This window comes from Gekko japonicus, unplaced genomic scaffold (genome assembly GCF_001447785.1).
Source record: "Gekko japonicus isolate JY-2015 unplaced genomic scaffold, Gekko_japonicus_V1.1 scaffold415, whole genome shotgun sequence".
Classification (NCBI taxonomy): Eukaryota; Metazoa; Chordata; class Lepidosauria; order Squamata; family Gekkonidae; genus Gekko; species Gekko japonicus.
Window position 1 is genome coordinate 770,065 of NW_015173136.1, and position 24,651 is coordinate 794,715.

General features: G+C 43.5%; 1 protein-coding gene across 1 annotated transcript in view; it reads right to left on the reverse strand.

Moving 5' to 3' along the window:
* Nucleotides 1–8,847: 8,847 nt before the first annotated feature.
* LHPP (phospholysine phosphohistidine inorganic pyrophosphate phosphatase) overlaps nt 8,848–24,651 on the reverse strand; it is a 182,294-nt gene continuing 166,490 nt past the window's right edge. Inside the window, exon 7 of the mRNA XM_015422203.1 lies at nt 8,848–10,514. Coding sequence (XP_015277689.1) covers nt 10,418–10,514 — 97 coding nt within the window. The 3' untranslated portion in view covers nt 8,848–10,417. The remainder of the gene's footprint in view (nt 10,515–24,651) is intronic.

Consider the following 24,651-nt stretch of genomic DNA (forward strand, 5'->3'; position numbering starts at 1 on the left):
CCCCGGGTACTCGCTCTTTGTTTATGCTTCCCTCTGTGTTCCCCTGACGGCCGAGACACTGTCATTAAAAAAAACCGTGCTGAAAAGACTGGAAGGTTTCCTTCATGACTAACGAGATGAATGGCCCTTTTCATTTACTCTGCCTTGGGGGATAAGTCAACAGGTATTATTGAAACACATCTATGCAATGGATATTACCTCAGAAGATTGCTACATCACCCCACCCTTGGACATTTAGAACATGTGGGTGACGCCTGATCTTGATGTGGGTGTTGGAACAGGATTGTCAAAACGTCCAGACTAGGCCTTATTCAAAATTGCCTTAGCAACTCTGTAGTAGACTGAAAACGTTCAAGTCTATCTTTAATTACTTGCACACCTGCCATTGCTATGAAGGATTGGAGACCAGGAGGATTAATGCAATCATGTAGTCAAAGTGTACAATACCTAATTAATTCACAGTACATTACCACCTGCAGGCAAGATGTCCAGCTTATGCTCATCATCAGGTAGTGAGGAGTGGGGCAAATATGGAGTCAGCTTTAACTCCTATCTTGTTTGTTGCAGTAGCGACAGAGTTGGTGACGGGGCACAGGGGATCAAGATAGCAAAGAAGATGTGGGAAAGGCCTAGGAAACTGGCAGTTACACTCTTCTAAGTGTAACTCTTGGCTAGGATGGCACTATGGGCTAGTTCTACCTGTTCAACAATTATCCTACCCTTTCTGTGAGAAACAGCAAACCAAGCTGTGATGGAACCGGGTTCCCATTTCACCTGGCTCTACAAATGGCCCTGCATACATGCACACTCTCAGCAATCTGTCTTCTCTCAGACTCAATAGCTAGTGCATGAGCCTTTCTAGGCAGGAATGAATCTGACCAGACCACTTTGTCTGCCTTCAGGGGAAAAAACACACACCAGGAACTCTAGAAACGGTGGGGTGTGTGTGTGGGGGACATTTTAAAAAAATCAAATAGCACATGGCTGCATGGAGATTGCCTACACTCTCTTTGTGGGTTCTGCAGCATTGGCCATGCTAGCAGGAGGTAGATTTGCAGGAAATTGGAAAGTTAAATACCATGAATAACTAGGTGAATACTTTAAGAGGACAACTGATCCTAATAAAGATCATAATAGGCACAACACAGTATCTGGAACCGGATACCAAAAATCCTCCTCAGCAATAAAATAGCAGGTTCAAGCTTGTGTTTCCTGGAAGATTAAATCTGCTTGCTTAAATTGAAGTTATGTGTAAAAACTCAGAGACACTTGGCTAGTGCCCTTCCCATGACATTCACACAGTATCCCTAATCAAACTCCCATTGGGCAATGCATTTATAGAGCTTAGCATACCTTCTGAGGTTAGGGTGTGGTATAGATGTGTCTTTTGTATCCAAGAAAACAAAGAGGAGACCAGAGGCATGCAAACATTTGGAAAGGATCTACAGGGAATTAAAAAGTGTATTTATACAGCAGCTGCCACAATCATGGAAAAATGGGCAGTTCATTCCTTCAGCTGCAAAATGAATCTTCAAACACTGTTCTGAAAAAGGCCGGCCAATGACGTCTGCTCAGGGAACACTTCCCTGAATGTGGCAATCTAGCAGTGCCTCTTAACCTCACTTTTCAGGCCTCATTCTCCCTACAAAAGGCCTCATTCTCCCTACATGTAACTTTAGTTGCTTAAATACTTCTTTGCTCTCCCATTCCTCTCCTTCTATGGCTCAGTTCTAACAACAAGCATATCGGGGTAAATCACTGGACTGTACCACTTCAGAGCATAGGTGCATAGGGATCTACATGACTGACTATCGGTACAGTGAAAAAACCTCATTCACAGAAAAACAGTAAGTCAAAGGAACGGGTTATAGCCCAAAGATTATGCGAGTCTCAAAATTCTCCTTAAAACCAGAGGTATATGATGGACCACATAAGACTTTTCTATGTAACTGCTGTGTGAACTACTAAGATAATTTTCTGCAACTGAGTGACTGGCTACTCCAATACCTGAATCAGACTTGGATAGTTATTAAAAGAGGGAGACCAAATAGCAACAGATTAACTCAGTGAGGTATTCATTTAGGATGTGGAATAAATATTCAGGAATCAAAATATGTGGAGGATATGGAGAAGAAAGGGAAGTGGGTGTTACAGTATAGAAAAAGTCTAGCACAACTTATCCCCGAGCAATTCCCTCTGCCTGACATCGTCCCCATAATGCGGCACTGTATGGACATATAGGGTGCATTCAAACTTTTCGACTAAGACGCAACTGTCAGTCTACAGCAAACATCGCAACCTCTAGAGCCCAGGGCTGTCATAACTCCAGTTTAAAATAAGCATTCTTGAGAGTAGAGGCAAGAGGTGTGATGGAGCCCAAGGCACAGCTGGTATTTTCTAGCGGAATTAAGAAACGCATCACCCTTAGCACCTGCATTTGTTGACTTGAAGCTCACTCATCATGACTGGATTCTGCTTCTGTGCCACCAGTGCACTGGCCTTTCTGATGTCCTTAAATAATAGCATGTTCTACTTTCTGTCTCTGATCCTATGAGAGCCAGTTTGGTGTAGTGGTTAAGTGCGCGGACTCTAATCTGGGAGAACCGGGTTTGATTCCCCACTCCTCCACTTGCACCTGCTGATGTGACCTTGGGTCAGTCACAAGCTCTGGCACAGCTGTCCTTGAAAAAGGGCAGTTTGTGTCAGAGTTCTCTCAGCCCCACCCACCTCACAGGGTGTCTGTTGTGGGGAGGGGAAGGGAAAGGAGTTTGTAAGCCGCTCTGAGACACCTTTGGGTAGTGAAGGGCGGGGTACAAATCCAATCTCTTCTCTTCTTCTTTCTCCGGTCTGCTATCATGCACCATGTGTGTGGGCACAGCCTCCCTAAGAAATTTGCAGGGTAGAAAGTGTAATAATCTCTCTCAGACAGGGACCGATAGTATCTGACTTGGTGGGGTTGTGGTTTTTACACCTCCATGAAATTTTATAAAGCACATTCATAAAGGGACTTTTAAACATACGCAGAGGACCATGACTCCCCCTGATAAACACCAGCTATTCTAGATATCTAGTACATTTTTATCCCACCTTTACTCAAAGGTTTAAGATGGCATACATGGTCCCCCCCCCCTTATTGTCTACACGCTTAAAGATAGGAACAGCTTCCTCGTGGGACATGAACATCCAGATAAAGTTGAGCCCGAGTATCTCATTTAGTAGTTAAACCGTACAACATGGCATAAGTTTTTTAATTCAATTCTAAGGGGACCCAGACACTTCCGCTGCTCAAATCCCAAATGTGTCGAAGCATTTAAAATACTGGGAAATTCTTGGTCCTGGTGGCATGTGCTTTTTCTGTAGGCAGTGATACTATTCTGTAGGCAGTGATACTATTAGCTTAGTGGATCAGGCAATCCTAACCTATACCAGAGCTTTTTAACAGGTTCATTTTGTGCTCTGGTGTAGTGTTTAGGAGCACAGACTCTGACCTGGGAGAACCAGTTTTGATTCCCCACTCCTCCACATGCAGCTGCTAGTGTGACCTTGGGTCAGTCATAAGTTCCTTCAGAGTTATTCTCTCAAGGGCAGTTCTCCAGAGAGCTCTCCTCAGCCTCACCTACCTCACAGGGTGTCTGTTGTGGGGAGGGAAGGGAAAGGGCTTGTAAGCCACTCTGCGACTCCTTCGGGTAGTGAAAAGCGGGGTATAAATCCAATCTCCTCTTTTTCTTTGTAGAGCTACTCAAAATTGTTGGTGGGCAGATTTTCTTTTCTGTATCATGTAGCGAGATGCCCTTTCCCTTTCTTTAAACAAAAAACAACAAAAAAAACCACACCAAATGGTGAGCCTTCTGCAGTCCAACTCCATCTCTTATTCCATCGTTGCTATCTCTAACTGAGAACTAACTGGCAAAAGAGTCTATCATCACCACACACCCACTAGCCCATAAAAAGCTATTGCAAGAATCAATTCTTGCTCCCACAGGTCCAACTTCATTCCATGAAAAGAGAAGTGCTTTGAAAGAAAGAATAAAAATATCCTTGGCAAACAGAGAGATGGAAAACACATTTAAGAAGCCTTAAAACATTAAAAATGTATGTGTGCAAACAGCTCAAGGAACAGAAGAAAATGAGCAGATGTCTGAATGACCTCTCACACTGGGTAGAGGGTATGCCAAAAAAAGGATCCCATAATGAGTGGAATAATCAGATCATCTTCTTTTCATTACTGGCTGTTAATACTGTGCTCAAATAAATCCTATTATTTACTGTGTACAGAACTGGAAATAGAGGGCAACTTCATTCAGAGGATCTTTCCATGATCCTAGTTTGGCATCCCTTCTGATGGTACCAATTTACCCAATAGAACACGGCTCTCAAGTTAAAAGTATATCGGACTAACCAATCCAAAGAAGTCTGATTGAGAGAGGAAGTGATCCTATGAGAAAGGTCTAGGCTCAGGCCTGTAGCCAGGATATTTTTTTTGTTGGGGGGCAACAAGGGGGCAGTTTGGTGCAGTGGAGCTGACTCCTGAGGAAGCTGGCTCGGATCCCCGCTCTTGCTCTCACCTTGCCGAAGAAAGGCACCATCACAGTGTTGGTAGCATCCTCTCCAGGGGTGCTCTCATGCCCTAATTCTGGTCACCTGACCTCTGCAGGTAGAACCCAACTGCCTCTGTAGGTTGCAAGGCCACAGGCTGGAGACCCAGCGGGGGAGGCCTTGGTTGCCTCTGGCGGCAGAGGGAAGGGCACACGCCACCCGTCACCTGTGCTCCCCAGTAGCAAGCGGCGTGTGGGCTGAGATGTGCTTCCCCCTCCCTGGACAAGCCAGACGGGTGCCTTGTCAAGCGCCTCCCGCTCGTGCAGGTGACCCAGGCCAAGCCAGCCTTTGTCCCTCCCTCCGTTGTGGCTGCACCTGCACTAGATGTTGGCCAGTGGCCACCCGTGTCTGCCTCCCCTGCTTCTCCCCCACGTTCACGAGGCTCCGGCCTGGCTCGCGTCTTGCTGAGCACGGGGGGGGGGGGAGAGAAGGCACAGCTGGTTAGTGAGGAGGCAGGGCACATTTGGGAGGGGGTGTCGCCCTCGTATCCCCCCCCCATGGCTATGGTCCTGTCAAGGCCCCATGCTTATAACACAGAGAATAGAGATGGCCAACATTGGCTCTGAGATTGTCCTGAGCTATCTATATTCATAAGTAAAAAAGGTAAAGGTTCCCTTGCTCGAAAGCCAGTCAAATCCGACTCTAGGGTTGCGGTGCTCATCTCCGTTTCAAAGCCGAAGAGCCAGCACTGTCCGAAGACGTTTCTGTGGTCATGTGGCCGGCATGACTATACACCAAGGTGCACAGAAGAATTCAAATCAATCACAAACATTTGTGCTCCTTAGTGACCTGCCCACAATTCACTTTTGAAAACCTGCCATTGCCCTTGATGTATGTCCATTAAAAAAAAATAAAAAAAAATTCTAGGGCTATTTTGGGTGTAGGTATTTCCTCCCATCCCTAGGATTTCCATTCCAATGCTGTGTATTTGGATGTGGTAATGCAAAATGAAAAATCTATCCAAAGCGATGGAACCTAACATGGAAATATACTCAGGAAAAGCTCCTTACTACTTTAAGTCGATGCAGCCAGCATAGGCCAAGCATTGGTCCAGCAGTGACAGGCACCAGGAGCAAAAACCTGGACTACAGAGACAATGGCAGTTGGGGAGGGTGGCAGGCCCTGTAACAGGTCAATGCCTGAGCGACACAGGGCACCCAGCTCACTACATGCTTAACAACAACAATAAACTGAAGCTTGCAAGTCCACACAGGTGAGAACAGGCTGTAAGGGAGTATTCCTTGTACACACTCATGCAACTTAACTTACATTGTGCAGGCTAAGGGGAATCACAGGCAACACTGCCAGAAACTAATAAATCAAACACTTTATTGATTAATACAGCTCATTAAAAAATACAGCTCTAATTAGTGTGAGGTCAATACCATTGTTCCTTGACTTTATGGTATGGCAGCATTACACACAGGAAGCATATAATAATGTAAAATACAGAACCAAGTTGATACAATGGGTATGCAAACCGATTGGGCACTCCCCCTAAATACTAATATCTAAATTTTCAATCCACTCAATCGCAGCTGGGGAGAGTTCAAAGAGCTCCACCACATCTCCCTGGAAAGCATGACGCTCATATTCCTGTGACAGATGGGAAATAGTTTGGCAGGCTGCACCACAGTCGCATTCCGTTCCTGGTATTTTGCCCCATTTAAACAACAGGTCTGCACAGCTGCCAAAGCCTATTTGTATTCCATTAGTCCTCTTCCATACTTTATGTGGCAAGTCAATCCTGCAGGCCTCTTGTTGGTGTTTATCAGGTTATGGATATTGGGTGGAACTGGTTGCATCAATGTTTGCAACCATTCCTTCCCTGGACTGAAATTTTGTAATTGCAGGATTTGTGCAGATCTTATTGCTGGGTGCTGGGATCTTAGTCTGGATAGGCCCGCGTCAGCCATGTCTTTGTGGATAGGCAACTGTTTTCAATTATCTTTCTATATTCTACAGTAAGAAAGAAGAGCATCTTGTCTTCAGAGATGTGGGGGAGTGATGTGGCACAAACCAACAGATAAAGAACTGTCACAAATAATTTAGGGATCATTATGGCTGAAAATCTGAACCCAGAGTTAAACTCTAGAGATTCAGCACAAAGATACTCCACAATTATGTGCAACAAGGGATACGATGGAAATACTTTCTGCAGAAAGTATTCACAGCTCAACTTAAAAATGGTATCTTCCCTTTAAGAAGGAGAGTGCTGCCCTGGGTTCAGTGCGCATGACAGATGCCTTAAGACTTGGGTGCTGCCTACAAATCACTAATGCTTCTGCACAGATCTAGTTTTCGCTGAAGTGACAAACTAGTGTCTGAGCTGGAGCTCCTTGCACCAATGCAGGTTCACATGAATTAATGGTCCTGAATATTTAACAATCAATCGATTGATCAATCCACCAGTCAGAAAGCAGAATAACCCATACACAAGCCCTGTTCACATGTTACAATGAGTGCATGTACATCCTGCATGAACATACATACATTTGCTTGTTAGAAAGAGCATACCTGCGTTCACTTTACAAATGAAATCACAGGCTATTACCTGGATAAATGTGTGGTTTTGGTCACATATTCAGTTGTACGTGTGTAGAATGCAACATTGTGATATGGTTAAATGCATCACAACACAGAATCCACACATTCCAAAATGTGTATAAAGGTTCTCATGACGAGGTCTACCATTCTATACAGGCTCAGAGGTTACAAAGTGCCATTTACTGCCTAGCAGGAGGGAAGGAGAAAAAAGGGGTATACATGACTTACATGCCAAGCATGAAGCTATCCGGTACCATATAAATGCAAATGGGTCTAGCCAGGAGAAGGACAATAGGCAACATCACACCTTGCCAATAGTTACACCTAAAGCTACAGGGCTTGGGAGACCAAAAGGCAAGAAGAGTTCTTCCTTCTGGGACAGGTAAAGAAAGAGGGTATGGAGATGGCAGGATTATACAACCCCTGGACACAAGGAAGAGGCTCTCTTAACCACTTAGACCATCTTGCCACTTTGACTGCACATGAACACATGAAGCTGCCTTATACCGAATCAAACCTTTTGTCCATCAAAGTCAGCATTGTCTTCTCACACTGGCAGCAGCTCTCCAGAGTCTCAGTTAGAGGTTTTTCACATTACCTACCACCTAATCTTTTTTTTTAACTGAAGAGGCTGGGGATTAAATCCTAGACCTTCTGCACGTCAAGCATCCTCCTGTGTGGCGGATAATATAGAGGGAGAACTCCAAATGCTGGAATGAGGTAATGGACTATTTGTAAATAATTACAGTGAAAGCACATTCATCTGTTTGTAAAAAAGAAAAAAGAAAAATCCAACATGTGTTCACTTTGTAATTGAAACCAGGGTCCTGTACCTGGATAAATGCGGGGTTTGTATCACATGTTTGGGTGTACGTGCATTGAGTATAACATGAGAAGTGCTCACTGCATGTGTAAAAAATAATCAAGTGTGCCCTGTACATGCACTGTATATGTGTTCACTGTAACCTGTGAACAGGGCTACAGGTATACCACCTCAGGATCGATACCAAATATTGGTGGTTCCATGTATTCTTTTCCTTCTAAAATAACAGGTACATGGATTCCCAGTTTTAACTAGGACTGGTGTGCGTGTGTGTGCGTGGGAAGAAGCTGTTAATCCTTGTGTCATTTTCCTGACCTGAAATGGCCCACAGAGCTGCTATTTGCCTCATGAAGCAAATATACAAGCAACATATGCAGAGTGCCTGCACAGTTTCCCCAATGACACAAACAGTAACTCCTCAAGAGTCCATTTCAGGTCAGGAAAGCAGAGGTTGAATAAATAATCCATTTCTCCTTTCCCACATGGTCCTCTAATCTGAATCAGGGCCCTGCTTGGTTTTTTTTTTTTAATGCATGAATGATCCAGGCACATTCCCAGCACCACATGTAGTCTAGATGATTCCTTTGATACTGTGTGCATGCATCTAGGGCAGAATTTGTACATGGAACTGTGATTTTTAGTCATTCGTTGATGGACTTTCTGTATGAAAGACAGAAAAGGCAATCTCTAAATTTCTTGTAATAGGATTCTGAATCATTTGATGATGGTGCAGGAAGTTGGTTTCACAACTGCATTTCAGTGTTCCTACGCTTTACCATGCACCTGTGATTTCAGTCTATGTGTCTGTGAGTGTGGGGTGAAGAGTCACTTTTCTACTTCAGCATTTCTGTTGATTTTCACTTAACATGTCATAATGGGGTGAAGAGTCACTTTTCTACTTCAGAATTTCTGTTGATTTTTGCTTAACATGCCAAGAACTGGATGACATGGCAAAAAGGACTGATGTTATTGCAATCTGTTGCTAAAGTTTGTTAAACGGTTGTATTTATTATTTATTATCTTGCTAATACAAGACAACTTTGGAGCAATGAGTACATAGTAGGGCATGGTTGTTTAGTTCTGAAATTGCGAAACCCAACACCACCACTTTCAGGTTGGCTTCCAGCCACTATAAGATAGTTCTCAATCTGTAAGGCTATTCTTAGAAGAGCAAAACAATGTGATTAGACAGCAGCAGTCCAGTCATGGAAGCCTAACTCTCCACCCAGACAAGAAAGCCATACACAAATGTCTGCATTTCTCAAAGTAAAGGTGAACAGAATTTGTGTCATTGACCGGATGGCATCTGTGGAAAAATATAGAATTCCCTTCTTCAAAAGTTCTGGTTGGTGACCTCAGCCTAGTTCCTTCCCAGGGTCATGCCAGAGGCACGCCAAACAAAAATAGTCCCAGACTAGTACCTGGAGCAGCTCCAAAACCACTTATTCAGTTATCTGAGAACAAGCGTTACTTTTAGAGTGAAGACTGACATAATAAAGAAGAGAGCCCACAGTGAGTCTCTGGGATGTAAGGTGAGCCCAGATTCTCAACTGAAAGGACAGATGTGTATACCAACGAAGACAGGCCTAGCCTAGCTGTCCATCTCATCCTACTTCATGCATCAGGCAAGAATGTCTTTTTTCAAAATCTCTTTATGTACATTTATATATGTGTCCGTTTGTTTGATGCCTTTTTAAAGGGAAAAAAAATGTCCTGGGGCTGGGAGAGAGATTTCTTGCAGAAGTTACAGAATGACAGCTGTTAGACATTCGGTACTAGATTTTTGCTTCAGACTTACAAGTTCCACCCCCTCCCCTCTGCTCAGCCTTGGAGAAGGAAGGTACGGTAGGAGTTAGGGTAATAAGGCCACTTCGAAAGAGGCCCTGCTGCTCTACAAATGTTAAATCTGTCTTCACTCTTGGGATACTGCTTTTCCAACTGAAGGAAACCATAAGAGCAGAGGGAAAAGAATACAATCTTGGTATCTACATACAAGGATCTAAGGATTGGCTTGTTCTGCATTAATCTGCACTGCTTTAACACAGTGACAACACCTCTGTTAACTTTTTTCCCAAGGAAACGGGGAAAATCCAGCTCAGGAACCAGATCTCAGCCCAACTGGTACAGGGCATGGATGTTTAAGCACTGATAAGGGATGGTTTTATATACCCCAAACAGATAATTAAGATTCAAAAGATTCTGAGGTGTCGTAAGTATGCACTAGACGTCATCTTTTTCTTTTGTTCCGGTTAATATTTCACTTCAGTTACTTGCAATTACAAGGTGTTTTTTTTTTAAAAGGCTTCTGAGGCACACTGGCAGTTCCACTGTTTGCTACATAATTAATTGTGACTGCATACAACTGGGTAATGATATGGAAGCGAACTGAATGGAGACGAACACAGTAAAAAATCAGCCGTCTTTCTGATCACTCGTCTTCTGAGATCCAGTTTACTTGTGCAGTTGCTTTAGAATAACCTCCACTGCTTCTGCCAGGTTGTCCACATAACCATCTGCCTTCACTTGGGGATGTTGCTCATCACAAGGCCTACAAAGGAGAAACAAAAGGACAAAATCACTGGGAAGCATCAGGAATGTCCTCCCACCAGGGGTGTATAAAAGAATGTTGGGCAATAGCATTATTTGCATGAGGTAACCAGAGTTCCTAGAACTGATTCACTCAGTTTGGTTTCCATCCCAAATTTCAGGCACAGGATTTCAAAGACCATTATAATACATAAAGCCCTGACCTGGATAGCTCAGGCTCGCCCCATCTCGTCAGATCTCAGAAGCTAAGCAGGGTCGGCCCTGATCAGTATTTGGATGGAAGGCCTCCAAGGAGTAACAGAGGCATGATGCAGAGGCGGGCAATGGCAAACCACCTCTGAACGTCTCTTGCCTTGGAAACCCTACGGGGTCCCCATGAGTCAGCTGTGACTCAACAGCACTTTCCACTACCATAGTGTCTGAACAGAATAATCATAATTGCAGTCAGCAGCAATTCCTATAATTTTTATCAATAATTGCTTTACTTGCTTGACTCTACTGGGATTTCATGTGTGGACAATGTATTCTATGAACTGGTCCCAGGTGCTCTCAGTTCAATGGGTTGCATCCTATAAATGAGGTATAGGGCAGAGCTCCACCAGTGTTCCCTCTAAGATGAGTTAGTGTGAGCTAGCTCACAGTTTTTTAGCTTCCAGCTCACACATTTTTGTCTTAGCTCAGGAAGGAGGGCTCCAAAGCAAACTAATTTATGCAGTAGCCAAATCACTTGCTCACAACTTTAATGCCAGTGGCTCACAAAGTAGAATTGTGGCTCACAAGACTCCACAGCTTAGAGGGAGCATTGATCTCCTCCCTTTGGCAGCTCTCTGTGATGCCCAAAAAAGTGATGGTGAGGATCAGAGACCCCTTATGAACAAAGTGCCCCAAGGCAGAGGGAGCTGAAGTGAAGAAGAGTTGCCGAGCAAAATAGCCCACCGTTCCCCTTCCATCTGTGGAGGAAGTCAGAAGAGACAGCTCTCCACTTGCGGAAGACAGTGGGGTGATTTTGCATCTTGTAGTCTTGGTCAGTCCATGCCCTTCTGCACCTCATTTGTCTCAGAAGATCAGAGGTACATTTTGGCCGGCAGCTAAAATATGTCAGTCGTCAAGAGTTTTGAGGGTTCTCAAGATGGGGATCACCCCTTAGGAAATCAGGGATCCCAGAACAGATGTGAAAACAGAACTCCTATTGGTCTTCATTTTTTTCTGACAGTGTAAAGGGTATTTCCTTAACCTGTGAAGATACATTTATCAGGATATGTATGGGGTCTACAGCTATCACTTGCAGGAGTCAGTAAACACTTATTTGAACAAGTCATATGTTTCACTTCCTGAGGCAGGTCCCCAGTGGCTTCCTTCTTTCTGATCGTATTTCCAAAGTCCTCTTACTTTCTTAAGTGAATTAAATTCCTTACAAAGCCCCTCAGAAGGCTCTGGGTAGTCCATATATGATAAACAAAAATATTGACTGCCAGAAGCTGATATCTAGCTTTGAAAAAGCCAAAGGAACACTATGCTGAGTTTTGTTTTGAGGGTGCGTTGATCTTGTCACCACTGTATTTGACGTAAAGAAACAGAACATTCTAGCATCTCTTCTTCTCTTTGCCTCAGGACTAATTAGCAGCTCACATGAGTGGTCTATTCACATAAGTAGTGCAAATTGGGAGGAGGGAACTCACACAACACCCCAGCAGAAACATCTGAGAGTCAAGATATCATCCCCTGTTCGCTGAAGATGTTTTCTTAATAGTGTCTGGTTCCCTCCTCACAAGTTACATTGTTCACACAAGTAAATCACTTCTAAATAAATAGCTAAACAGCTGACTGAAAACAGTCTGGGCCTCCTAATCTTCCTGTTTTTAAAGCTTGATCATAATTATAGTACTGCACAAGAAATTAAAGAACTGAATAAGGCTACTACTCTGCAATTTACTTGGGAACAAGAAAGTTGTAAGCCTAAACATACCAGCTAGTTAAACCCCACAGGTCCTGTCATCAAGAGAATCTCTAGCCTAAAGACACATAGTTTTTCAAGAGATTACGATGGTTTCAAAGAGAAAGCACTGCTTTTGAACACTTCACAATTTCTCCTCTTGTAAAAGCTTTTCCAGGGAGACAATAGTGTTATAAAGACATGCGCAAATGCCCTGATGTTTACAAGTTGTAAAATGCATATAATTAATGTACTACAAGTAGGGGATCGGCAAGATTTGTGAGTGCAGAGATACCATCCTTTTCTACACATCTGCTCAGCCTCTGGGCTGCTCACCGCTTGTCTGCTTGGCTCACAATGGGGGGGGGGAAGTAGCTCCTGTTCTCCTGCCTGCCCGCAGTGCTGCTGCCTTTGCTCACCTGGCTCATGAGACAGCAGGGGGAGGTAGCTCCTCCTCCCTCCCCTCCCCCAGGGTCTCCCATGTGTAACCATCCAGGCCAGGCCAGGCCAGGCATGGCCCTCCATCACCTGCTTCTGCCATGAGAACAGTGAATGGATCTGTGCTCAGTCCAGGGTCACCCAGTGTGGGGGCAGCCAGCCCTACACCTGTATGTTTATCGTGGGTGAAAACAGGACTACATTATCTGCATTTGCACAGACAACTCTTCTCCACTTTGGGGTTTTTTGGGGGGAACCCTCCATTTTTTATAAGTTTGAGGTTTTTCTGCAAACCTGGGTCATTCTCCAAGTTTGTAGACAGCTCTCTTCATAAACCTAACCTATGGGTTTAACGTTCTGTATCTATGGCCATGTTCAGAATTAGATATAGGAGGTGTCAGAAAGAACATAATACATAAAGAAAATTACAGAAACTGTCTGAAGGTTTCATTCTAGTAACTTAACACCTTGAAGTTTCAGGCGCTCCAGTGCCCACATGGTGCTCCATGGAGTGCACAGAAATGCACATGTCCCCCCCACTAAAAAGGAATGCTGAAGGGTGTATATAGAAGCTGTGTGAGTTCTAGACTGGGTGTACTGTATTTAAATGCAGCTCTGCCTCACAATAGTGTCCCTGAAGGAATGGCTTTGGAGACAGATGACTGTAGCAAATACTCATATCCTAATATCTTTAACCTTGAGCTCAGACTGTTTCATTATTGTTGATATACAGGCCCATCTGGTAATCTGTTGTTTGTTTTGCAGTTTCCTTTGTAGAGCTCAAAAATAAAACCTAGTGTTCAAAGGAATGTGTTTTCTTTCCTTTTTACCCATCAGAGTTTAGTGATCTGCCAGAACCCCACAAGCTAATGACAAGAATGATGGTTCCCATACCAGTGGTATTTTATTTTTTTAATTCAGTGGGAAGTACATTGCTGTTGCCATATCAAAACAGTTGTGCTCTCTCACAGCAGGAAACAAAATCCAAGACTTTAATAGCTTCCCTCCCCCAATTTCAAACTCCATCAATAACATTTCTACCAAAGCAAATGTTTATATCATACACAAGCTACTCTCCTGGAGACAGCTGGATGTGGCAAACTTGTTGAATGGCAGGTTCACACATAATAAGGAAAGAAGACACATCACTCTCAAGTTGTATACTGATATAATAATCATCTTGGCCATTACCCTGATAGCATATAATAATTAATTACAAACTTTTCACAAGATAATAATGATTTGGGGAAATGACGATACTCAGCCTTCCCCATCCATAATAACGGCACATTATTTAGACCATTATGAGAATGTCGGTAAAGGGACTATGTGACCTGGGGCCTTGGGGAGGGCAGTGGAGGAGAGGAGGAAGAGATTGGATTTATACCCTGCCCTTCACTCAGAGTAGCTTACAAACTCCTTTCCCTTCCCCTACCCATAACAGACAGCCTGTGAGGTAGGTGGGGCTGAGAGAGCCCTTGAGACAACAGCTCTTACAGAACTATGGCTTGCCCAAGGTCATTCAGCAGCTGTAAGTGGAGGAGTGGGGAATCAAACTCAGTTCTCCCAGATTAGAGTCTGTGCACTTAACCACTACACCAAACTGGCTCTGTATGGGACTTGAAAGTATGGGTCTTGAAAGTATGGGTCTTGAAAGTATGGAATATGGGACTTGAAAGGCCAGCACTTGAACAAAGGCTGGGCATGGGCAGGGCATGGGCGGGGTTCCATCCTTCTCCCTCAAAGATGACACTTACAAGGGACAGTGCAATCCATGGGTTTATTGCTAGCAGTCATAGGTACAGTCTGCAATGGGGAATGCTCAGCCCAGAGATGTCCAGCTCCACAGAATCTTCCCTTTAAGACCCCAGCCTAATAACTGGGCCCACCACCGGAGCCTGTGGCCCCAGTATACCTTAGCCATAAAGGCATCCCCTCTCTATGGACTACGGCCACATACACCAGCCACCCCTGCTCCGTCCACTGTCTCCCATGGCCTTTGTATGCCATCACCTTTGGTCTGCTACTTTTCAGTGTTCCCCACTCTCCCAGTGGTCTTGGGGCCCTCCAGGCACCACAGAATATGCAGTGTTGTATCACTACAGGCCCAAGAGCATCATCAAAATTTACACAGCCTGGCTTTCCATCAGTAGGAGCAAGTACAGAGTCAACTATTTTCAGACATACAATTTGAATGACTTTTGAAATATATTTATTAACAGGACTCCTGAGTACAATTATGGCGCTCACATGACACATGATCACACATCACATGGTAAGGAGCCATTCCCTCCTGTTTATTCACTCCCTGCCCTGCCTAATTGAAGGAAAAATCCTTGCTGTTTAATGAAAACATTTTCACGGGGTCTTATTTCTTGCCAGGCAGGACCAATAATTTAATTCCATTTACAAGCATTGCATTCTTCCTGAAGCAACATAATTTAAATTGCAGAAAGGTGTGCCTCTGGTCTTTGGACAACAGCCAAAACCCATCTAACGAACAAGTCTGCAGAAAATATCCCTGTATTTGCAGTCATGTAAAAAAGGTAATCAAGTTCTTCATTCTTTGAGATAATTTACTGCACTCCTAATTTGCTCATAGTGTCATCCTAATTAAATCCTAAGGCCAGTTCGGGCAGTATTTATTTTTTGAACCATTGACACCTTCAGTTCCAAACTCTGTATTGCAGTGTCACTTTTGAATACTTAGTACATTTCCTTAGGGGGGAAAAAACATAGACATTGAGTCTGTGGAACAGCAATTTCAGGAGTTAAATTGTGGCTTTGGATGTGAATGATATGCAAAGATAAAAGGAGTCCATCCTCCCTGTGGGGAGAGCTGTGTGTGCTGAACCCTCAAAGGGCACGCATGCATCTCCCTGCTGTGGGTATATGCAACCCTCCACTTTGGATGTTAATGATATGCAGGGATACAATGCTTCCTGTATTCATGCAAGTCATCAATGCCTGAAAAGTGCTCTTGGAATTCAGAAATGATTGACATGACTGTTAAGATTTGTATGCCGACACAGGCATAGTGATCCCTTGCCCACAAGGGCTTGCCCTTTAGTTGCTTTTCTCTCTTTGAGCCTTAATATTTTTGCAACAGATAACAGTCTTAGTATCTCAGGCAACTGTGCCTTTTAAGGATAAAGTGTTGATTAAAAAAACAGAAAAACAGAATGTAATAGAAGAAGAAGAAGAGACTGGATTTATACCCCGCCCTTCACTACCCAAAGGAGTCTCAGAGCGGCTTACAAACTCCTTTCCCTTCCCCTCCCCACAACAGACACCCTGTGAGGTAGGTGGGGCTGAGAGAGAACAGACACCCTGTGAGGTAGGTGGGGCTGAGAGAGCTCTGGCAGAAACTGCTCTTTTTCAAGAACAGCTGTGCCAGAACTATGGCTTGCCGCTTGCCCAAGGTCATCCAGCCAGGTGCAAGTGGAGGAGTGGGGAATCAAACCCGGTTCTCCCAGATTAGAGTCTTAACCACTACACCAAACTGTAATAGTCTGCATTGATCAAAGTGCATGTACAAAAAATATGCTGCCTAATGTATTAGTAGTTTGCTGTTGTATACACTTTCTTTTCTTGTATAGTGTGAAAGAAATCATCATTAGGTAGGCATAACAACATATTCTATGCTATATTCTATGCTACGGGAGGAAGACAAAATGTATACTTGTATTAACAATCTTCAGCTACAGCTAATGATTGCTAACTTTTTTTGCTTGTTATGTTGATGAAGGCTTGAAATACAGGTACTGCTCTGAGAGAAGCCGTACAAACTGGCTCATGTAAAAAGAACCTGGACTCAGGTGTTTTAAGTCGTATCTGTTAATATCCTGTTGTAGCGAAAGATCACTTCCACTTGCCTACGATATACATCCACATGTGACATAGGCACATTTTACAATAGATGGATGGAGCAGCCCACAAGCAGGTTTCTTCCAGAGACACAGGAGCCACCAGAAAAGCAAAAGAATTGTTTCCTTCATAGAGAAATTAATAAACACAATAAATGTCAGGAAATGCTTGTCTGGAGCTCAGTTTTCCTACTGCTGTTTCATCCCACTGTCAGTCAGCATACTGTTCATATATACAATGCATCAGTAAACAAGAGAAAAGCACGTCAAAAGCCAGAAGGCTTTAAAATATTAGTTTTCGAATATTTCCATCCCACTTACAAGAATCACCAAAGCACCCAACAACATTTAAAAAACAAACAAAGGTAACCTATAAATTACCTGCTGTGAAGTTAGAGCAAACACCAATCTTAGCTACAACAGACAGCTCTTGTATCAGAGATCTGAAAAGAAGCATCCGTTCAGACCAGACTTCTTTAAAAGCTGCGTTTTAAATGTCCATTTAAGAAATGAATCATGAAAGAGACAAGTGGATTTCCCTAGACAGGGAGTTTCATAATTGTGGTGTGACCACTAAGAAGGCCCTCTCATGGGCTCCATTCACTTGAGCCACAGACAAATGCAAGAAGCACAGAAGGATCCCCAGTAATTGGTTTGAGAGCCCAAGCAGGCACAAATTAGAGAGCCACCACCAGTGTATTCTTTGGCCTATAAACTCTTACGAGAGTTCATGCTTGTTTTTTTATTCTGGATAGTGAAGCAGGAAACATTGAGAAATATATGGGAATCTTTCATGATAAAGAAGAAGAGGCAGAGAATTCTTTGCCAGTGCTTTGGACCACAATGCATGCAGCTGTGTACTAAGAACTCTGGGAAACGACTGGAATGAAGCTTAGTAGACAATACTGTCTTAAAAACCATGCTTCAGTTTCTTTGTTGTGGCTTTTGGTTGACGGATGACATTTAACAATACCGCTAAGTCATTAGGCCACAGCTTTTATGAACATAAAATTCACTGTGATAAAGATCATCACGGAAAGGTTTTTACTCGACCAGTTTCTACATGGAAATGTAAGTGTGGGCTGATTTTCAAAAAGCCATTCTGTCATTCAGGAGCATGGCCAGTTTCCTGCAGCAACTGGGAAGGTAGTAACTCCCAAGCTATCCCACGTGCTCTAGAATAAATTCAAAAGATTTATTAGGAGGAGAGCAAGGTAAACAGTGAACAACTTGGCTCTTGTTCGGCTGTCATATATTAGTGTCTTTATGACTACTGCCACAATCCTATGCCTTCTTACTTGTAAGTCTACTTGAACTCTGTTGATCTAAATGTGCATAATTGTTCATGGGAGAGAGTAGAACATCAGCCTTTTACATTTTTTTTTACTATAATAGGTTTCTAGTTTTCTTCTGTCCGTTCTATTACTACACATACACAATAGTAAGGCAAAAGAAAAAGATTAATTTTATGTCTTTAAAAGAGATCCAGAGTGATGTAGTGCTTAGAAAGCTGGATTATGACTGAGAAGACCCAGGGTTCAACTAGACTTTACGGTTTCCCAGGGGACAACCTGGGCACGGTACCACCATTTTAGAGCTGAATATGGGTCATTTAAAAATGTCACAAGAGTAGAGATGCCACTCTTCAGGTGAGACCTGGGGGTCCCGGAATTACAGTTCATCTCCAGACTACAGAGATCAGTTCCCTTGGAGAAAATGGATGCTTTGAAGCGTGGACTGTATGGCATTGTACCCCACTGGGTTCCCTGTCCTCCCCAGGCTCCATCTGCAAATCTCTAGGAGTTTCCCAACCTGGATCTGGCAAGCCCCATCCCCTGTCAGTGACCGGGGGGGACCTGGCAACCTCACAGAAGGGCTTGATGCTGAATGGGCCAGAAGCACAGTGGGACCAGCCCCCACCCCCGGCTGTTTTGGCACTTTGCCCAGGGCCAGTGTGCCCAGTCCCACTATGTTAAAAGCCCAAAGAGGGCTGGGCCATTGGGCATTTTTAAATGGCCTGCACTTGGCTCTCCATGGGTCCACTGTAGCATTGACTTGGTTCCCCAGGTTCTGCTGTGAAGCTCACCTTTATTCTGTCGGAGCCTAACCTGCCTCACAGGGAAGGGGACTATGTACAATGCCCTTGTGGAAAGTTTAGAAGAAAAACCACAAAAACAAATAAAAGCTGTATAACTAGCAGAAACAACTGGTTAAACTCTCTTCATTACCTAAGCATTATAAGCTGAATTTATGACTGCTATAGAGCCTTTTAAAAGCACAAGAAGGTATGTCAGCCCATGGATAAAAAAACATTAGCCCCACTTCACTAAAGAAATCAGGAAATCTCCGTATTGCCTTATCCATTCTTCTTCTTCCTTGTAATTATTTTACTTTATTATTATTCAAGCACTTGCAGTACATATCTCTCCAGTGTCATTCCAGTCAAAGTCCACTGGTATTAATGGGTTTAGACTGGAGTTACGTTGTACTGTCAGTGCTTGATCTCTTATACGGATATCTTTAGACATGTTCTCTTGGAGAGCAAGTGCTTGATTGGCTGACATGTGTAACACATGCTGATGAGGGATGACTGAACAAACATTCATATTGCAGCATACAAGTTTGTAGAAGCGTTAATGGTAGGAGGTTTTCACAAGAACACACAAAAAAAGGAGTTGAGTGGGACCAAGAACCTGAAAAAAATTCCAAAGGCAGCAAGGCACCATGATGATTATTTGATACTTCCTGATGTGTTTTACTGATCTTCATCAAAGGAATTTGTTCAACAGTTAAACACATGTTATATCTTCTTCTTCCTGCCAACCTAGCAGTTCGAAAGCAAGAACTTGCAAGTAGATAAATAGGGACCACTTCGGTGGGAAGGTAACAGCGTTCCGTGCGCCTTGGTGCTTAGTCATGCCGGCCACATGACCACGGAAACGTCTTCGGACAGCACTGGCTCTTTGGCTTTGAAACGGAGATGAGCACCGCAACCCTAGAGTCGGATTCGACTGGCTTTCGAGCAAGGGAACCTTTACCTTTTTATATTTTCTTCTGCTAAAGGAGCTGTTTAGCTGTGCAGTCTACAATAAGCCTACACTAGAGTAACTTTGTATAGGAATGCACTAATTGCTGAACTCTCCTGATAAAGAACAGCAAAAATGCTACCATTCTCTTCTTTCTCTTCCTTTAATTTTTTTTTTTTGCAAGAGCCAGAATGTTGTGTCCAATTTATTGTAACTGAAGGTATGATAACTGTTGTTTTCCTCCTAGGTTTCATTTCCAGCTTTGCTACTCCCAAATTACAGCTGGACTCCGAACAAAACTATTTGTTATTATGTAATCCAGTCTGCCACCATCTTAAACTAAAGTAAGTCTTCCCAGAAATACGGTAACAATTACAATGTATTTTTAGTTGATATTTTCAATTATTGCTAGAGCATTTCAAATAAGTTCCCAAGGATTATAAAAAATGTATTAGGACAAAAGAGATGTTACTTGTCTAAAATTGGATAATAAGTCCAGTATGTATCATAGCTGAAATAAACATTGGTTAATGATTTTGTTTGGTAAAGAAATTTGACAACCATTAGGAAATATTTGTTACTAATATTTATTATAGCAAAAATTGACTAAATGGGGTTTTACAAAGAAATCTATATAGATAACATGGGGGAAAAGTAACACAGTTATCATAATTTCCACACAACATTTGTGATACAAGGAAGCCATCACACATTATCGTTTTAGGGACCAGGGTGACCGATGTTGTGAATGTTCTGATGAACTGAGATTATGCTCAATTGGGTGTGGCTAAACTGGCTATTTGCAAAGTAGGCTTCCCACACTTCCTGCCATGGCAAGCAGTCTCTTGTCGCTGCTCTTTGCTCCAGTAGTTGTACTGGAAGTGATATCAAAATACTCTAGGAATTCCCCACGTCCCTATGGTTTTTTACCATAGAGATTATGGAATTCCTAGAGCATCATTTGTCATTTCCACATAAAACTGGAACTGACAACACAATATTGTGTGCCTTCTCTGCCCTCACCTTATTGCCTCCTGGCACTCGTATCACACAGTGATCTTAGCTGCAAATCCAACATGTGCCACCTCACTCACAAGTTTTTATTTATTTATTTAGAGTCAGGTGGGTAGCCATGCTGGTCTACCCATCAGTCTCCAATTTTGACATAATTATTTCCTTCACTATGTTTCCCCCCGGAATTAAACCCAAACAAATGGTAACCATATACACCAGGGGTGTCAACCATAAGGCCCGGGAGCTGGAATTGGCCCATCCAGAGTTTCTATGTGGCCTGCAAGTAACTGATGGCTTCAGCATGGCAGAACAACCTTATCTGCAGCAGTCAAGTATTGTGGGAGCCTCTGCCCAGTGCTGCACTGCTTCACTCTGCCTATGTTGGTTTTCCTCTGCAACCCCCCCCCCCCCCCCCAGCCTATGGGGCCTTGCATGGAGGATACACCAACTTGGAGCTTACAAGCTGCTGTCCTTTATACAGTTTCTATCTCCGGTACCTGGCATTATGTTTTATGGAATACATGGCCTGGCCCAACAAAGTGACATTTATGTCAGATCTGGCTCTTGTAACAAATGAATTTGACACCTCTGGTTATAAACCAAGCGTATTATTCCTGTTTGGTCTTTGAATCTGTTGAAGAAGAAGAAGAAGAGGAGGAGGAGGAGGAGATTGGATTTATACCCTGCCCTTCACTACCCAAAGGAGTCTCAGAGTGGCTTACAATCTCCTTTCCCTTCCCCTCCCCAGAGAGAGCTCTTTTGAGAACTACCCTTGAGAGAACAGCTCTGAAAGAACTTGTGACTGACCCAAGGACATACCAGCAGTGGCATGTGGAGGAGTGGGGAATCAAACCCAGGTCTCCCAGATTAGAGTCCACGCTCCTAACCACTGCACCAAACTGGCTCTCATCCTCATTATGCTGTATGCTAATTTACTGCTTACCCTCTACCTATATGTATGGACTGGTAACTTCCATTTCATTGTAACTGAAGAAGCGTGCGTGCGAAAACTTTGTTGGTCTTAAAGGTACCACTGGACTTAAGGTTTTATTTATTTATTGACTGAATTTATACCCACCTTTCTCCCCAATGGGGACCCAAGGTGTTTCCAACATTCTTCCCTTCCCCATTTTATCTGCGGAACAACCCTGTGAGGTAGGTTAGGCTGACAGTGTGTGACTGGCCTAAGGTTTGCCAGCAAGCTTCCACAGCAGAGTGAAGATTTGAGCCCAGGTCTCCCACATCCTAGTCCTGTACTCTAACCACTACACCACACTGGCTCTCTCATCTCCCCATCCAAAAAAGTGGCAACTCACAACCACCGAGAGCTGCTCTCCCACTGCAAAACAGACAAAAACACAGAATCATGAAAACCTCTGTGCCAAACAGGAATAAACCGTGATAGCCTTACTACTCAACAGTACTTACAAAAACATTTTGTATCTTTTTATATTTTAAATGAACAATGCAATACATATGTCATGTGAGAATTATAAATACATTTCAGAGAAAAATACAATTTTGTTTTCAAAGCCTTACGAACATCCATCACTAGGAACAAAGTCCTTATATAGAAAGTTCATCAAATGGGAAGAGTCTTAAGGGGAAGAGGATGCATTGGTAACTAGAGACAAATGAGATCCACCCACCCATTTTTGTTTTTATTAGACAACATTCTTGAAAAAATATTTTCAATTATAAAAAATACAAAATGTTTTTGTAAGTACTGTTGAGTAGTAAGGCTATCATGGTTTATTCGTATTTGGCTCTCTCACTACAAGCATGAAAAACAGTGTCACCTTCTTCACTATGACCCATTAGTAGCCTCCTCCTTTAGGCATGTCTTACAGTTTTCAGAACCCAATGACTATCCCCACATCCTAAAGACAAGCAAATTGCTACATGCAACCATTTCTATAGATGCTAATAATTTTATTGTAATAACTTAAAAAAAAATTGTATCCCAGTTCTCTCAGAATTCAACATAAAAATTAGTAACCATTTTACAGCAAAAACAATTACACTCTATATTAATATGAACTGTTGTCATCACTGAGGAGCAATATTTTTATCAAGGTAAGACGGCATTTATACACACTCCACAATAATCCACACTGTACACCTACGAAGACTGCCACTTCTATGGCAGGCTTTTAAAAGCTTCTCTGAAAGGGCCTGAGCTACTTCCCGAATGTGGGGGTCATGTGCTGCAGGCCTCTAAAAGGACAGCATTCCACAGAATACAAGGACTACAATAAGGCCTTGCTCTGTAGTACGGAATAAAGAGGGGACTGTCCGTCTCCTCTGAAACAGGGCTTCATCTGGCCTGGGCAGTCAGACTTCTATGAGGACATCATCTCTAAGATATGCAGAACCAGGTACATAATAGCTTTATGAGTAAAATGTAGTACCAGCATTAAAGAACTAACCACCATAACTTTTGGCAAAGCACACGGCAACACCCCTAAGCAGAATTATACCCTTCTAAGTCCACTGACTTCAACCAACATGGGAGGATGTACTTCGGCTTAGCACTGCACTGTGAGTAGGGTTGCCAAGTCCTCACCTCATGAAGAGTGGGGGAGTCCAGTGCTGGTCTGGGAGTCCATGTGCGCGCGCAAAGTGCATGCGTGCCACAATTACGTCACCCGGAAGTGACGCAATCACGTCGGGCACGTTGGGGGCGGGGCCACGATCATCCGAGGAAAAACCATAGAGTTTTCCCTCGGATGATTGTGGCCCCGCCCCCAACGTGATTGTGTCACTTCCGGGTGACGTGCTGACGCCGGGCATGTCACGTGCTTTGGGGGTGGGGTTCCCCCCGGGGCTCGATCCGCCGGCGGTGAGTAACGGGCCTCTCGGGCGGGGTTTTCCCCGCCCCCTGGGGGGACTTGGCAAGCCTAGCTGTGAGTCATACGTGGTCAAAGCCTAGTTACCATTCAGAGATCAGAAAAGCCATGCTCTCCACACTCTGGGTTAAAAAAAAAGATTCTGATGGTTGCATGGAGTGCATTGAGTGATATAGCCTCAGTAACTGGAGACGTTACTGAATGGCTGTGTGTGTGTGGGTGGGTGGGGGGTTTGCTAGGTTTCATTAGCAGCAGTCCTGAACCTTCTGTGCTGACATGCACATGTTATATATTGCTTATGACAGAACGAACCTGGCAGCATCCAAATTGCAGAGAAAAGCTGTTTTGTCTGCTCATCAGTGCTGACAGGAGAAGCGACCGCCAGCTGCTTAGGCCAATGTTCTGAATGCAGGGCTTCAGAGAGGAACAGCAGAAAGGCTGCCGGGCTGGAATGAAAAGTGAAAGCTCTAATGCCACTTTTAGAAGGTCCTCCAAATTTGCCACTTCTTTTTGCTTGCATTAAGGAGAACGAGGCCACACTTACTTTGGGTTCCTTTTGAACACTCGCCTGTGGATTCACATTAATTTTAAAGCCTTTTGTTCTGTGTGAGCAGCTCTGAATTTGGGATGGGAATCTTTAAATCAATATATCATTAAATGGATACTTTATGGCATTTGAGACTCAGGACAAAGAAGTGCTATAGATGTTGGTAGAAATAAACCTCCCACACAGAACTGGCTGGGAGGACCGTGATCCAATGACTTACATGTCGCAGCACTGCTGTTCTTTGTGTGTAGCACAGCTGTTTTCAATAAAAACCACATCTCCTCCTCTCCCCCTCCCCACCCTGCAACAGCAAATGTTCGTGTTTTTCACCCTCTCTGCCAGTTAATGGGGGGGGGGGGGATCAAGGAAAGAGCTTGGCACAATATTGTTAAAATCCAAGGTTAATATCCGCCAGTCTGCTCTGTTTGATTACTAACAAACTAGGTAACCCCCCCCCCAATGACC